Genomic DNA, 16543 nt, shown 5'->3' with positions numbered 1-16543 from the left:
GGAAGCATCAGTGTTTCCCAACTTTAAAAAAAGTCAGAAAAATTAGTTATGAAGTCATTTTTCACAGAACTTTAACATGTGGCTCTGACTAATTACTGCAAAGCAATGTGAAATGATCAGTTACTGCAAATTGCAGCGCCGAATCCCAGATTTTAATGTATTTCACGTACTCAAAATAAGTAAACCTTGCTAGTAGGGCTTTTATAATACTGTATTACTTAGAGGGGGTGATCTTTATTGCAGATTTTGTGTCTTCAATTTAATGTGGTGCCACAAATCCCGATAATGCAGACGTATTGTGGTCAGGAAGTTTTTCAGAGTGCTGCTTTTCACTCACTGACAGTCTATTATGATTTGTTCAATTATTTCTAACAATATAAGAGTCATTCCAGGATTGGAGGACATTTGGGATTCAAAATTTTTGAAAAATAAACCTTCTCTTTTACAGTTTTCTGCTCCATATTCATCAATAATAGGTATGGATTGGCTCAGCTTCCACATCAATGGCAGCATTTTTATTCCATGTTTTCTGTGTTGTTTGCTAACCCTACTCTAATCACAGTAACAGGGTTGCTAATCCATGCTAATGTGATCTTTTTCTCAGCAGTAGAAGCTAGATATTTAGCTGCTGTTACTGCTGACCAAGAGGACAAACTGACTGATGGAAAACAGTCCAAAGAATTAGTCTGATCCTGATAATATGAGGTAGAGTGAGACATTCAATCAAGGCTGACAATGTTATGCCACTGTTTTCTTCTTTTTCTACCAGCTAAAAAGGTTATGCAAACATGTTGTGGGACACATTCCATGCATAGTAATTACTATTTAAAATATTATGTTGTTTGAAAGAAATGTTCCCACAATTACAAGAGACATCAATGAAAAAAATAACATAAAAAAAGGAGCTTTAAATGTCATTTTAACTGTTTTATTTGAGATTCAATTTGGTCATCATCGGGGTGGACAAGAGAAAAATGTCATTTTATGGGAAACTCCAGATTTATTTGGTATTTTCAATATTTTCAAACATTGTTTTCTCCTAGTTTATTTAGACTTGGTCTCAGGACAAGAACATTTACACAACAACTGCATATTTTAGTATTTTGTACATGGATTATTTGAAATTTGATGGGTGGGACGTAAAATGTCCTCCAGTTCTGGAATGACTCATAACCTGAGTGACGTTTGGACAATTTTCCAACATACTGCATCCTATAACGTTAAAAAAGTGCAACAGATGCGGTTAGTAGACGAGGTTAAATGTGTGGTTTGTGTCCATCGCTGACCTTGTTGGCCTCATCTGCGTGTTGGGTGATCGTCCTCCTCTCCTGGTCCCACCGAGCGTTCGCCTCCTTCAGCTGCTTCTCCATCGCCTGCTGCAGACGAACAGTTTCCTCCTTCGAGTCGCATACAGACGTCTGCAGCTCTGCAATCAGCTATAGGTGAGGAAAGAAGAGACGGGGGAATTCAGGACACAGGATTCAGGCAGCAGACCAGTAGCCCGAACTGGTCGGTAAGTAAATAAACAAATAACTTGGGATACTAACAAAAAGCCTCCTCTACTAACTGTTTTACCAGTGCATAGTTAACTTACTTTCTATGCTTATGTTTGAAACAAGTGACACAGGAACGCGATCAAAGAGAGAAAACCTGTTGCCGGAAGGAAAATGCAAAATATGTTCACTAAACAAAATGCTGTTCTGATTTGTTTCATTTCGTTGGTCTCACAAAAAGACTTGCATCAGATGGAAAATGCATTTCACATTTGTCATGGATTCGGGATGGCGGCAACAATCACCTTGAAACGCCGCTTTTCCCAGAGTCTCATGTCTATTTTTTTTGAGACGAGACAGAAGAGAGAGGGAGAGAAAAGGGAAGAGGGAGTTTAAAAAAACCAGACAGGAAGGAAAAAACAACTTCCTTTTTGAAGAGCAGAGTGACTTTGTGTTGCTGAACTTGCGGTGCACACCAAGATGAAAAGGAAGTGCCTCGGCTTTGAAAACCTCCAGTCAAAATTAACATTCTATTTAAGCCACTGTCAGAGAAAGGCTGGGGAAAGATGAGAGGGAGTAAAAGAGAGAGAGAGAGAGAGAGGGAAGGCAGGGAGGGGGAGAGGAAGGGAGAGGTGGGTGGGTGGGTGGGTGGGGGGCAGTGCTGCTGCTAGCTTTGGGCTAGACAGATAATTGTTTACCGTGTTCAAACTCTGGAGGACTAGCCCTGCTGGAATCTGCACACTGTGTGGGAGTATGGGAGTTGAAGCGATGCGGGTCGACCACAGATAGAAAGAGACAGTGGGGGGGTGAGGGGGAGATTAGGCTTATTTTGTCAGCGGGACAGCCACATGAAAGCAACAAATGGCACACTATTATGGGAACATCATTTGCGGGCATAATAATTATTTTTGCAGTATAGATTCCCTGCATCTGCTGGTCCTCAGCCCTCAGGCAGCGGCGGGACTCTAAACCAGTGAACTCGGCTGTCTGTCTTGTTATTCCTGTATATATACACAACACAGCACCTCCGTCTTTCTCCGTCTGATAGCCAGCCAGGCCTTTTTAAGTCTATAATTGGTCTGGTGAGACTCGTCTATTTTCCCAGCCTGCTAGCATCTCTGTTCAGGGCTAAAGGCAGGCTGGGCTCTCCGTGAACCTGAGGTAAGAAAGGGGAGGAACGAGCATGTCTGCTGTTTATTCACCTGCTTGTAAAGATGCAGATGAAAAACCGAGGCCACGCCGCAGAGAGGAGGTGTTTCTGCAGCGTTGCATGGAGAGAATACAAGGCGGCTGATGTTGAATTAATGTAATCTGTTAAATGGAAATGACAGAAAGGTACTGAGGTGTTAACAGGTAGTTTTAGCATCAGCATGCACATCTACATACACCTGAAACTCTAACAATCTGTCAATGAATCAATCAGTTAATCAACAGAAAATTCAACTACAACTTATTGAATACTAATATTTCTCTGTTTTCATCCATTAACTACACTTGATTTAACTCATGGGTGTCAAACATGCGGCCCGTGGGCTAAAACCGCCCCAATAGAGGGTCCAATCTGGCCCATGGGACAACTTTGTGAAGTGTAAAAATTACAGCGTAGACATTAACTGCAAAATGTAAATTTGTAAAACTATAATTTAAAATAATTTCTAGACCATGACAAGTTGTTTTGATCATAAAGTAAAATATTAGATTGTTCATTTTTCTTTTGTCATTTTGTGTCTCATTTTTGTAATATTTTGTTTCGTTTTTTTCTTTTTTGTCTGACTTTTGTCGCTCCTCTCATGTTTTTGTCATGTTATTTCTCATTTTTGTCATTTTGTTTGCTTTTTGTCTGACTCATGTTGTTACTCTATTTTTTGTCGTTTCTTGCTTCTGTAATTTTTTTTCTAATTTTTTGTGTAATTTTTGTTGTTTGTCCATGTTTTTGTCGCTTTGTAACTTTTCGTCAAATTTTTTGTCTCTTTTTTGTTTTGTTTTGTGTCGTTTGTCTCATTTTTTGTCCTTTTGTTTCTCGCTTTTGTCATTTTGTGTCTTGTTTTTTGCAATATCTTGTCTTGCTTTTGTTGTTTGTTGTCTTTTTTTGTCTGTCGTTTTAATCATAAAATACTTTATCATTCAGTTCCAGATGACTAAATGTTGTGTTCCTTTGTAGACACTCTGTGATCTGTAAGTTGTAATGTGTAAATGACAAACTGAGGCATAATATTATTGAAATTGAACTTAATTTTCTTCAGAAATTTAACATTCCTTAAATGTGAACATTTTCAGAATGTACTTTTTTGCACTAAAACAAAGAAATTTTCTTGAGTTGTGGTTATTTATAGGTTATTATGCTGTGAATTTACTGGTTTGGCCCACTTGAGATGAATTTGGGCTGATTGTGGCCCCTGAACTAAAATGATTTTGACACCCCTGATTTAACCTGTAGAGGGTCCTGGAGGACTAGGAGGCCTGCAGGGCACATTCTGGACAGGTAAGTAGCTCCATAGATTCATCACAAGGCAAACACAAACAGACAACTGTAAACACTCACATCTATGTCCAATTAATAAATGCACATAAAGCTACTGTGCATGTTCTGGACTGAGGGAGGTACAGGGAGAACATGGAAACACAGAAAGGCCCCAGATGACCATATATCCATCTATTACACCCACTTAACCTTTTAGAGAGTGTGTGGGGGGCTTGAACAGGTTACCGGTCAACCACAGGGCTGACACAGATAATTCAGCCCTGCAGGCAGCTGACAGTCACCAACTAATCCGTTCTTCATGTTTTTGGACTGTTAGGGGGAGAACATGCAAACTCCCCACTTACTGTTATTTCTGAGTTTCTTTGTAGCCTAATTCAATAAGAGCACATCTACACATCATTTAGCTGCTTTAACTGATATCTTTGGCTACTCACAAACAGCACAAGCTCCAAAAACAACATTAACACATCCAGCAGTCGACTACCAAGAACTCCTGAGACAAACAACTTTAGCTGTTAGATGCTACACTACCGTTCAAAAGTTCAGACAATTTCATGTTTTCCATGAAAACTCACACTTTAATTCATTCAGCCTTTCAACACCATTAGCTAACACAATGTAGCATTAGAACACAGGAGTGATGGTTGCTGGAAATGTTCCTCTGTACCTCTATGGAGATATTCCATTAAAAATCAGCTGTTTCCAGCTACAATAGTCATTTACCACATTAACAATGTCTACACTGGATTTATCATTCATTTAATGTTATCTTCACTGAAAAATACATTTCTTTTAAAAATAAGGACATTTCTAAGTGACCCTAAACTTTTGAACGGTAGTGTAACTGATTTGCTTGTTGGTCAAAGAACTAGATTGTGCAATCTTAGATAATTGCAGAGATGCATCAACGCCAATACAAGAAGATCCTAAAACATCAACACATGTATGTACAGCAAAAAAAAAAAAAAGAAAAACAAAGCAAAGATGAGAGCTAATGAGGCACTTGAAAGTAAAACACACAGACACAATTAAATTTTTGAACGGTACGTTGATGTTAAGTTAGTGTGTCTGCTGATTGGTGGTGGCCAGATAGTGCACAATTCTTAGAGAAAATGTTTATTTTTGCCCCTAAAACAGCTGCCTGCTATAATCCTTCTAGAAATGGCACTGATGAGAGAAAAAAAACAAAACATCTTCAGATATAAACTGGGATGATGTGTTTCTGTTTTAAAGCAAAAAAAATGATCAAAAAGAATAAATACAGAAACAGATTAATGCCTAAAAGGTTACATGTGGACAGTTGTGAAATAAATGAGGTTTATTTGCATATGAACTTGCACCTCTCTTGCGCTGTGCCTCCCATAGACAGTTCCCTCCTACTCCCATGTCGGCCGGTCGGATGAAGTAATGATCTCTCACCAGCACCACCACCACCACCCACCGTAACCCGATCGTTAAGTGGGGGAAGAGAGCGAAGCCCTGCTCGGTTCACAGGTCACCCAGGAGGACCACTCGCTGTTTCATGCTTAACACCGGATCACACTGGAGAGGCGCTAATTAGGAGAGTGTGGAAGAGGGAGGAAAAGAAATAAAAGCAAGGAGGGATGTGTGCGTGCATGCAAGTAAATATACATCCTTCTGCGGTGCGTCTCCCTCAGGATAATGTATGGCATGCTATGCTTTTAATTGGGCTATTAGCCATGCAGCTAATGCCCCCTGTCAGACACTGAGGGGTTAACTTTCCCCCTCCAGGTTCAAAGGCCTCTTGTTTACATTTGACTGAGTTGCCCCAAGGGGAGGCAACACAAACCTCCTGCTTCCACCTTTACCTTTAAAAACAAAGCTGCGACAAATGGTCCGCATTAATCATGCATATTAATATGTTTGCCCACAGATTCAGTGTATAACATCACACTGCAACCCAGGTGTTGAATTCAGCGACTTTTCTTTAAAGTCAGAGCGCTGTTTGTTAAACCTGAGCCAGTTTTGTGTCCTGAAAACAGAGGATTAATCACTTGTTGCTCGTCTGCGGCGGCGTGCTGCACCGCCAAAGCGGGCAAACACGGCTGAACTTTCGCACAGCATCCGACTCCTTTTGAAGTCGAACATTGTGTAACCTAATAAGCTACCGTTTTCTCACAACATCTGCTTGTCAACCCCGCTTTCAACTCTGAGCCTTCGCCAGCCAACTCAAAATGGGGGGATTTAAAGAGGAGAAGAAAGAAAGAACAACAACAAAACCAAAACCCCCTCTTTGAATCTCCTCTCTGGGTAACGAGGTGCAATTACGGCCAAATGATTGTAATATTTTAGCCTGCTACATAATCAAGAAGAAAACCCTTTTCTTCTGTAATGTAAACACTACTTAGGGTGTTTTGGATCTTTAAACTGGTGAACTGAAAGCTGCTTGAACTTTCTGAGACATTTTGTTGAATGGCAGCAAATGCCAAAAGAAGTTATATTCCTGTTAGCAAAGAATTACCTCCGTTTTGAATGGACAATAAGTAAAGTTAAACATGTGAAATGATGGATATGCAGCAAAGAGGGAGAATGCAGGAGACAACGAGAACAGAGGACAGAGTATAAGATAGAGACTTCATCTGATCTCTTAAGGTCAGTTTATATTTCTGCTTCAAGATGTTGCAGGGGTTTGCTCAGACTGTGGAGCTGCTGTGAAAGTACACTTGAGGGCTATGGGGGCTACAGCAACATCACAGAGAGCTGCTTATGTTTCCTCCAACATGGCTCTGAAAACAGTGGAAAGTGCTGGTAGAGAAGACTACATGGGTAAAGTAGAAGACTACATGGGTAAAGTAGACGAAAAGCTCAGAAAACTTCTCCTGTTGAGCAGCAAGATACATTTTTATTTTGCGAACAGAACTGTTCACAGTGCAAACCTTTAAATTACTGAAAAACATATATGGAATTCATGCATGCTTGTTGTTGCAGTGGTGCTACGGCATTGAAAAAGCTAAACTCTATGCCGAACTACAGCGATGTATGGATTTTAAAGCAGCATTATTGCCTCGCCAAGGAATGTGGCAGAGTTATGTGACGATTGGCGTTGGTCTGTCTGTCTGTCTGTCGGATTTTGACGAAATTTTCAGGGAAGGTCAGAAATGACACAAGGACCAAGTGATTAGGTTTTGGCAGTGATGCAGCTTATAGCCTGGATCCACGGAGGTGTTAAACATTTTAAATTTTTATTTTAATTTGAATTTTTAAAACATTTTGAGCCATTTCTGAAAAAAAAATTCAGTCATTTCGCACCAATTTCTGACTCATTTTGGACATTTTTTGTCACTTTGGGCAAGTTTCAAGCTATTTTGAGACAAATTTTTAATCATGTAGGGTATCATTTTAGCCATTTTGAATACATTTGGAGCTATTTCTGACCAGTTTTAAGTCATTTTCCATCAATTTTGAGTCATTTTGGACATTTTGTGTCACTTTGGACAAGTTTCAAGTCATTTTGGGACAAATTTCTAATCATTTTGGTCATTTTTACTCCACCAAGGAACGTGGCAGAGTTAAATGACGGTTGGTCTGTCTGTTAGCAACATTACTCAAAAATGGACTAGCGGATTCAGAAGAAATTTTCAGGGAAGGTCAGAAATGATACAAGGATCAAGTGGTCGGATTTTGGAAGTGATGTGGCTTATAGTCTGGATCCATGGATTTGTTAAAGATTTCTGTATCATTGTGAGATAACGGCACAGTGCCACTGTAACTATGACAACAAGTGAACACTACGTCAGCTGCCTGCTGACGATTACATGATTGCGATCCTACTACAAATCCACCGCTATGGACCACAGATTTTTTTAAAGATTTCATCCGTTGGAAATTATACAACGACTGAGCTGCATTGGCAGATGTTAGTGTTAATCTGATTACTAACCTGCCTGTTTTGTATTTTTGTTTTTTTTGTTGCTGTATGTAAGTTGCTGAATACTTGAATTTGCCTCGGGATTAATAAAGTATCTATCTGTCTGTCTGTCTGTCTAAAGATGGACAAACCCTCAGACTGGTTACACCATGCATAATTTTAAGCCTCATTACAATTTAAATCGGGGTGTTAATTAAAAATCCATCCCCTTATATACTGATGTTGTTATTAACACGATACTTAGCTATAGAGAGATGATAACTGTTCTTTTGTAGCAGGCTGTAAACATGAGTTCTTTTGGTAAATTTGGAATTTTAACATGTAGGTCTGTGAGGATGATCTCACTTTTGAAGCCAGCCTCATGTGGCCATTTAAGGAACTGCAGTTTATAGTGCTACTCTTTTGGAGGTGGACGCTTGCTCCAGCACTTTCAAATTATTGGTTTAGTGTAGCTTTAGTGTCAAATATCAAGTGATATCAAGGATAGGAAAAGACCCAATGAAGAACTGTCCTTAAGTCTGAAACCTTATCAAGCAGTTGGATGAAAGACGGAATAAAAAATATTAAAAGAATAATCAGTCAGTTAGTGGAGCTTAATCTCAAATCATCAAACTTTCAGAACAATTTCTGCTTGACCATCTCTGACTTGCATGAAACTTTTATACCTTAAAATTACAGATAATTCTAAACATATTTTTACAGTTTTAGATTGATATATGAAATACTTTTCGAGATATTAAAAACAATGACTGTCAACCATTGAAACTTAAGGCTATGTTTGAATAACAATATCTCAGGAACTATTAGGGATAAAAACCAGAAAATCAGAATCTACGATATTTATTTATATTGCACAAGTAGATCAAATCATCTCTAATTATTAATGAGATGAAATATGAAAAATAAAATTGAAGCCATCGTGAAAGTTGGATCTTTAAGGACACTTTCACAAAAAATGTATAATGCAGAAGTCCATGAGTGATATTTTCTAAAACAGAATGCAAAACAAAACACATAGAATACTTTTAAATATGAAATACTTGGTCAAAGAATACATAGAAAGTTATTCACACTGAATTTTCATAAAATACTGGATATATTAATCTAAAATTTTACAGATACCAGTTTAAATACTACAAGAATATGATGATGAAAAAGTTTCAAGTCAATCAGAGAAGGTTGAGCAGAAGGGTCCTGATTATTTGAGATGTTGTAGGAACTTCTGTGTTTCAGGTGTGAATCTACACTGCCCGTCCCAAAAAAAGTTGCGTACTCTAATATTTCATTGAACCGCCTTTAGCTCTGAGAACAACACACATTCACTGTGGCATTATTTTGATAAGCTTCTGCAATGTCACAGCATTTATTTCTGTCCAGAGTTGCATTAGCTTTCTACCAAGATCTTGTATTGATGATGGGAGAGTTGGACAAAGTCTTCTCCAGAACATCCCAAAGATTCTCAGTGGGGCTGAGGTCTGGACTCTGTGGAGGACAATCCATCTCATGCTCCCTGATCCACTCATTCTCAATGTGACCCCATGAATCCTGGCATCATCATCTTGGAACATGTCCATGAACATCAGGGAAGAAAAACTCCACTGATGGAAAGACCTGGTCATTCAGTATCTTCAGGTATCAGCTGACCTCATTCTTTGGGAACATAAAGTTGCTGAACCTGACCAACCCCAGATCATAACTCTAACCCCCACAGGCTGGTAGGAACTAGCCATGATGAGGGCATCACTTCATCTGCCTCTCTTCTTACCCTGATGCCCCCATCACTCTGGAACAGGGTAAATCTGGACTCATCAGACCACATGACCTTCTTCCATTGCTCCAGAGTCCTTAGCAAAGTGAAGCTTTTTTCTGATTATCCTCACTGATCAGTGGTTTTCTTAGAGCTACAGCTGTTTAGTCCCAATCCTTTGAGTTCTCTTCACATTGTGTGTGTGGAAATGTTCTTACTTTCACTATTAAAAATAGCCGTGAGTTCTACTGTTGATTTCCTACCATCATCTAAGAGTTCTGTTCTGATGACACTTGTTCCTGGAAGATGATGGTTCTCCACTATCCTTCAGGTTTTAATGATTCACTGGACGGTTTTCAACCTGATTTTAGTAGTTTCATCTCCTTAGTTGTTTTCTTTGCTTGATGCAAGCCAATAATTTGACTCTTCTGAGAGATTAACATCCTTTCCACAGGATATGTCTTCTGCCATGGTTGTTTAAGAAATGAGAAGCTCCTCACTGCATCAGCTAGGGTTCAATAAGTTGTTGCAGCTGAAACATAATCTTCACTGCAATAACTATCCAGTGGCTCCAAAGGCTCTTACCTATTTGCTTAGTTAAATCCAGGTGACAACCTTTTTTTTTGGACAGACAGTGTATTTATGCGTAACTGGCACAAACTTTGTCTATAAAATGAAAGAGGGGGCAGAAGAGAAAACTGATTACCTGGGCAGACTTGGCGAGCTTCTGACCGAACTCCTTCTCAATCTGCTTCAGCCTGCTGTTGGTCTGCAACAAGAAGGAACAGGGGAGTGTGAGCACAAGATATGCAGAGAGACAGAGAGGTGAAATTCAATCTGGTGTTAGGAAGCGCTCTGAGCCACACCGCCCTCCTGGTGCTCACCCACCCTGCTGCTGACCTCGTCCTCCTGGCAGCGCGTCCCGCCATGCAGCCCTGTGGCCCCTTGGCCCAGAGCCAGTCCCAGGGCCCATGTGTGCCAGCAGGTAGTGACGGGCATGATGCAAAGTGGGCACCACTCCTGTCTGATCCCCTGCCAGCAATTCATCACTTAACAAGAAGGGGGGGCACGGAGGGGGAATTAAAATGTTGCTGCCAATTAGCTATAGGGTGAAAAAACCCAAGCTGATGGAGAGGAGCTGGGAGACTCAACAGGGTGGAGATGGGATAGGAGTGAATGGAGATTGTCTTTGGAAGTTTATTGAGCACTGCTCGCCTCTTTGTTTTCCGTTGTTTCTCTATGGGAAGCTGGCCAGCTGGAAGAAACGACTGAGAGTGTCTAATACGAGATCTGCCTCCTTTCAGCTAGCTGTGCTGTGATGCCAGAGTTTCAATAAGAGGCTGAACAGTGGAGTGAGATAATTAGGTGTGAAGTGATGGAATTCCACAGGGATGTCAATGGCTGCCTGTATGCACGGCGATGGGGTCTATACAAGCACTGCAGGAAGACTAAGGCTCAAATTAATGGAGGGTACAGGTCATTGTTTGAAAGCCAGGCCACTCTTTTCAGGACAAACTCCGGTTTTATGCTCCAGTCTCAAAGTAGAAAGTGTATCACTAGATTCACAAAATTCAGATTCTTTTATTTTAAAAATACACAGTACAAAAATAATGTCTTTTACTTCCTAAACCTGCTAAATTTAGCATGTTGCAATTGTCAAACTGGCTTTAATTTACTCACTTGTTATTGTTTTCTCACTTCTCTGAAAGCTTCATCTCATGTTATATTAAGGAAGCAGAAGAAACTGCTCTCCTATTACATTAAATCTCAAAAACTCTGTCATCCAGGTCTATACTCCCTCCCTCTAACAATAGGCAGCTGGTCCAACCACCACAACAGGGCCGGTCCACAGCTGGACTCTTCTCTGTGGTTCCCCGGTGGTGGAACGAGTTACCAAACTCTAATCCATCTGCAGAGTCCCTCCCCGTCTTTAAGAAAAGACTAAATAACCAGCTCTTCCTGAACACCTTTACACCTGACAGACTACAAAAAAGAAGAAAAGAAAATTCCTATTACGTCTGCACACTGCCTGTAGACACCACAGTCCTATTATCACACTTGAACTTGTTTGTTGCTCTTATCCAGGTTGTTCTTCTCTTGACTAGATCCCTGCTTGTGTTGTATCTACTCTCAGGTGGATAAAAGCATCTGCTAAATGAAATTCTAAAACTTACTATTAACAAGAAAAGCACTCAGAGTGCAATAATCTGCCAAGGTTATTCATTCACCCATATGGCACTGACGTTGCGCTGAGCACAGGCGTGTGTTATATATGTGTATGTTATGTATGGTTACTGAATCACGTGACCTAAATATGTAGCGGCCGGCGGGAATTGATGGGACTCAGAAACACCACCACAATTTAATCAATTGATCCTTGTATCATTTTCGACAGATAAGTTCTGATAAGTCCACAGCGATGGATTTGTAGTAGGATCGCAATCATGTGATCGTTAACAGGCAGCTGACGTAGTATTCACTTGTTGTCATAGTTACAGTGACGCCATGCCGCTATTCCACAATGATACAGAAATCTTTAACAAATCAGTGGATCCAGACTATAAGCTTCATCACTGCCAAAATCTAATCACTCGGTCCTTGTGTCATTTCTGACCTTCCCTGAAAATCTCATTCAAATCTGTTTGTCTGTTTTTAGCAATGTTGCTAACAGACAGACAGACAAACGTATGCCGATCATCACATGACTCTGCCAAGGAACGTGGCATAGTAAATATAGTTAAAGGAGGTAATTGCATAACTAAAATGCAGGAAACACGATTTGCACACATGCTATCTTTAATGTATGTCCTTTAACGTACGCTAACCTTAACCTGAAAACTGAAGTCTTTGCCCTCAAATGGCCCTTTAAAGTCCTAAAAGTCCTCACAGCACATGAAATGTCCTCAAAACGACGGTTCTGAGTGAGTTAGTCCTCATAAAGGTAGAACAACCGGCCCACAGACCCCTGACAGCCGCTGACAGACGGACGACTTGGGAACAAACACAGATCCATTGAACGCATCCATCAACACCTGAGCAGCGTGTGGACTCTGCACCTCATCCAAACGCTTCCTGACAAACACCGCCGCCCGCTCTGAACGGACACACCTGTCACCACGGAAACACCGAGCCGTCACCAAGGATACGGGCCTGTCTTCCTCCGCCAGGACTCTTTGAGCGTTGGTCCCCAGGGGCCCTGAAGCAGCTGACGAGAGCAGCCAGGACAAAGATGGGTGTAGAAAAAGGCGAGAGAGAGAAGCAGTTGTAGGAGAGGGGTGCAAATGGAGTCTAACATTCTCCTTTTTGTTTTAAAGTTTTTTTTTGGCCTCTTGTTGGCTGTAATAGACAGGTAGAGAGGCAGATAGGAAAGTAGGTAGAAGAATGGGGGAAGACATTCAGAAGAGGGCCATGAGCTGGAATCTAACCCAGGTCACTGCGTCAGGGACTATTCATGGATATCTGGGCACCCTAACGTTCTCCTTTTACTGTGGCTCCATCTTTGTTGGTGCAATTGTTTTTAATAGAGAAGCAGCAGGCGAAATTTCCACAAGAAAGAGACATAAATGTGGCCTGAAAGTGAACATGTTTATGTCAAAGTTATACGTCACCTCTGTAATTGGTTGTGAGTTAATGAGGTGAGGACATGTGTGCCGTACTGTATATGACACGTGAATGCATTCATGCAAACATATGGCCATATTGACATGCAAACAGGCTCAGATGTTTCATAAAAACATAAAGAGCCTGCTACTAGTCTATTCCTTTTCCCTACAGTCACTCAGGGGACTCTGGCAGGAAGCGTTGTACAGCGTCATACATTATACAGTTCGACCGTCTAAACGCACATTAGAAACGGCTGGAAGCAGATGAAGATATGGGATGGTACGAGCAAGGAAAAATAGCCCAACTGGACTGTGACAAACACAAAGGAAAAAAAACAGAGCTAAATTAAAAGCCCAGCCATATGTGTACGTCTGTGTGAGTGTGTAAGAACTTTCAAAGAGACTACCTGTGCCCTGCCAAAGGCATTTTTGTGCTGAAGGCACTTTGAGGCTGTATCAGGCTCTTCAATCGCCTCTTAATCCTAGCGGTGTGGAGTGTACCTGCTTTGAAGTGTGTGTGCTTGTGTGTGCGTACGGACACTTGTGTGTGTGTTAGAGACAGTGGAAGTAGATCTGAAGGCGAGGCATGCACCGCTTACCAGAACTTAATTAATAATCTGCAGTGGGAACCAGGCCAAACACAGACACACACACACACACACACACACACACACACACACACACACACACACACACACACACACACACACACACTATAAAAAGGAGTGACGGGAGTGGCAGGAGGCAGGGTGACAACTTTCTCTCTCACACTTGGAGACGTGCACTCAGGTCACACTTACTCAAACACAGATAATGGACAAACAGGATGCAAGGAGGCCAAACACACATCTGATCTGCAGCTGCTTGGAAATGAGATTTGCTCAAGGTGTGCAGTCTCATTGTTCGGAGCCGCCTGTGGTTCTGAATCGTTGCTCAAAGTGGAAGAAATTAAACATTTGTCAATAAAAAGGCCAAAACACGGCAACTTCTGTGTGTGTGTGTGTGTGTGTGTGTGTGTGTGTGTGTGTGTGTGTGTTAAAGCAAGTGTGTCTGTTTGCAGTGGTACAGCAACTTTGACTAATTTTTGAGCAACTTTAAATGTTATAGAGCAACATTAACAAATAACATCAACTTCAGCTAGCATAGAGCAGCTTTAACTGATGTAGAGCATCTTTATCCAATATAGAGCAACTGTAATTCATGTACACTACCATTCAAAAGTCACTCAGAAATGTCCTTAAGAAAAGCAGTTTTTTTCAATGAAGATAACATTAAATGAATGATAAATCCAGTCTAGACATCGTTAATGTGGTAAATGACTATTGTAGCTGGAAACAGCTGGTTTTTAATGGAATATCTCCATAGAGGTACAGAGGAACATTTCCAGCAACCATCACTCCTGTGTTCTAATGCTACATTGTGTTAGCTAATGGTGCTGAAAGGCTGATTGATGATTAGAAAACCCTTGTGTAATTATGTTAGCACATGAATAAAAGTGTGAGTTTTCGTGGAAAACATGAAACTGTCTGGGTGATGGTAGTGTATGTCCTTTAATGTATGCTAACCTTAAACTGAAAACTGAAGTCTTTACTCTCAAATGGCCTTTTAAAGTCCTAAAAATCCTCACAACCCATGAAATGTCCTCAAAACGACGGTTCTGAGTGAGAGTGGGTCCTAAAAGTGGAAGAAAATAAACAGTTCTCAATAAAATGGCCAAACCACGACAACTTCTGTGTGTGCGTGTGTTAAAGCAAGTGTGTCAGTTTGCAGTGGTAGAAAGAGTTTCAGAATCTGCTCGGTCCTGAACAGGATATTGCTTCCATATGGCATTTTTCTCCGATATGTTTCCAATCATCTCACATTGCTAAAGAGCAATTACGGTTTTCAGCATCGTCCTAAAACTGAACCCTGACAAAAGACATAAAACTACACTGAAGACCTGCTGACGCAAGGATGACATCACTCAACACGTCGAGAGGACACACAGTGACTCCCAGCTGAAAGCTAATTAGGGTAAAGGCAGGGACCTTTTTAACGCAATAATGAGTCACAAAACACACTCTTTTAATGGTTATTGGTAGTTTCACCCTGAACACAACACGCTATATATCGAACACCAGGGAGCAAAGTGAAGCTCGTCTTTATTGCTCCACAAAGCCTTCAGTTTTAGTGGCAGCAGCATTTGTAAGCATTCAGAATGATTCTCTGTTCACCACGCATGTCTCTCATAACAATTTGAGTTCAATCTGCCAGCGAGGGAGAGCTGGGAGATGTTATTTGCTCGTTTGTCTGTAATCATTGCTGTCTTGCTGCGCTCGCCTGTGTATCATGTGTGTGAGAGAGAGAGTTGGTGGTGTAATGACAAGAGGCTTTATTTCCATTTCACAGTTTGCCATCACTGCCTGTCAGTAGTGATTCTCTTCATCCCTGCTGCTCACTGTCAGCGCCGCATCACACGCAGTACAGAAATAATGCATCATGGGCACACACAGGCAGATAAACATACATCAAATACTCACAGAGTGTTCGGTGATTACACACCCAACCGGCCACTTCTTGATATCAGAAAACCAATTAGGTCCATTAGCATCAGGGTGAATGGGCTGAGCGTCCGAGCCGCATCATGAGGTCGAGACAGGAAGCTTGTCTGAAGGTGTGAAATCTTAACGGATGGAGCTGCTGAATCACAGATCGCCTCAACGTGAGGAGGTGCAGAGATGTTGACAGAAGAACCGTCTCAGTCATGCTGTCTGTGTCCAGATTTAAATTAACTGTTTCACTTTTACATAAGTTTACTCTTAAGCTACACTACCGTTCAAAAGTTCAGGGTCAAAAATGTCCTTATTTTTGAAAGAAAAGCAGTTTTTTTCAATGAAGACAACATTAAATGAATGATGAATCCAGTGTATACATTGTTAATGTGGTAAATGACTATTGTAGCTGGAAACAGCTGATTTTTAATGGAATATCTCCATAGGGGTACAGAGGAACATTTCCAGCAACCATCACTCCTGTGTTCTAATGCTACATTGTGTTAGCTAATGGTGTTGAAAGGCTCATTGATGATTAGAAAACCCTTATGCAGTTAAGTTAGTACATGGATAAAAGTGTGAGTTTTCATGGAAAACATGAAATTGTCTGAACTTTTGAACGGCCGTGTATGAGAGCAACAAATTCTCTGTTTTAATTAGTTGCTAAACTTCGACAGGAGGAAATTCTCTCTCTAGTTTTCTGTCTAGGTAGACATCAGTTCAGCGCTGTGTTTATGTCTATACTTTGATCAGTCATGTTTCTGATGATTTTCAGTTGAATTAGGAACTTAACCCAAAA

At 40.8% G+C, this 16543-nt stretch overlaps 1 protein-coding gene across 14 annotated transcripts in view; it reads right to left on the bottom strand.

Moving 5' to 3' along the window:
- Positions 1-16543, bottom strand: part of cep112 (centrosomal protein 112) — a 162505-nt gene that overhangs the window by 49162 nt on the left and 96800 nt on the right. For 13 of the 14 annotated variants that reach the window (XR_008599752.1, XR_008599753.1, XM_023267140.3 and 10 more), the window contains 2 exons: positions 10318-10380; positions 1287-1436 (listed from right to left, as the gene is read on the bottom strand). Coding sequence is in view for 11 of the 14 variants with exons in the window: in XM_023267140.3 (XP_023122908.2) it covers positions 1287-1436; positions 10318-10380 (213 nt within the window). In the remaining 3 variants the exon portion in view is untranslated. Of the gene's footprint in view, positions 1-1286; positions 1437-2710; positions 2805-5315; positions 5529-10317; positions 10381-16543 lie in introns of those variants that run through there. The other variant, XR_004847105.2, reaches the window with a different exon arrangement.

The sequence above is a fragment of the Amphiprion ocellaris genome, chromosome 19, assembly GCF_022539595.1.
Source record: "Amphiprion ocellaris isolate individual 3 ecotype Okinawa chromosome 19, ASM2253959v1, whole genome shotgun sequence".
In the NCBI taxonomy this organism is placed as follows: Eukaryota; Metazoa; Chordata; class Actinopteri; family Pomacentridae; genus Amphiprion; species Amphiprion ocellaris.
The sequence above is the reverse complement of the archived record's forward strand: the minus strand, read 5'-3'. Positions and strand labels throughout refer to the sequence as shown.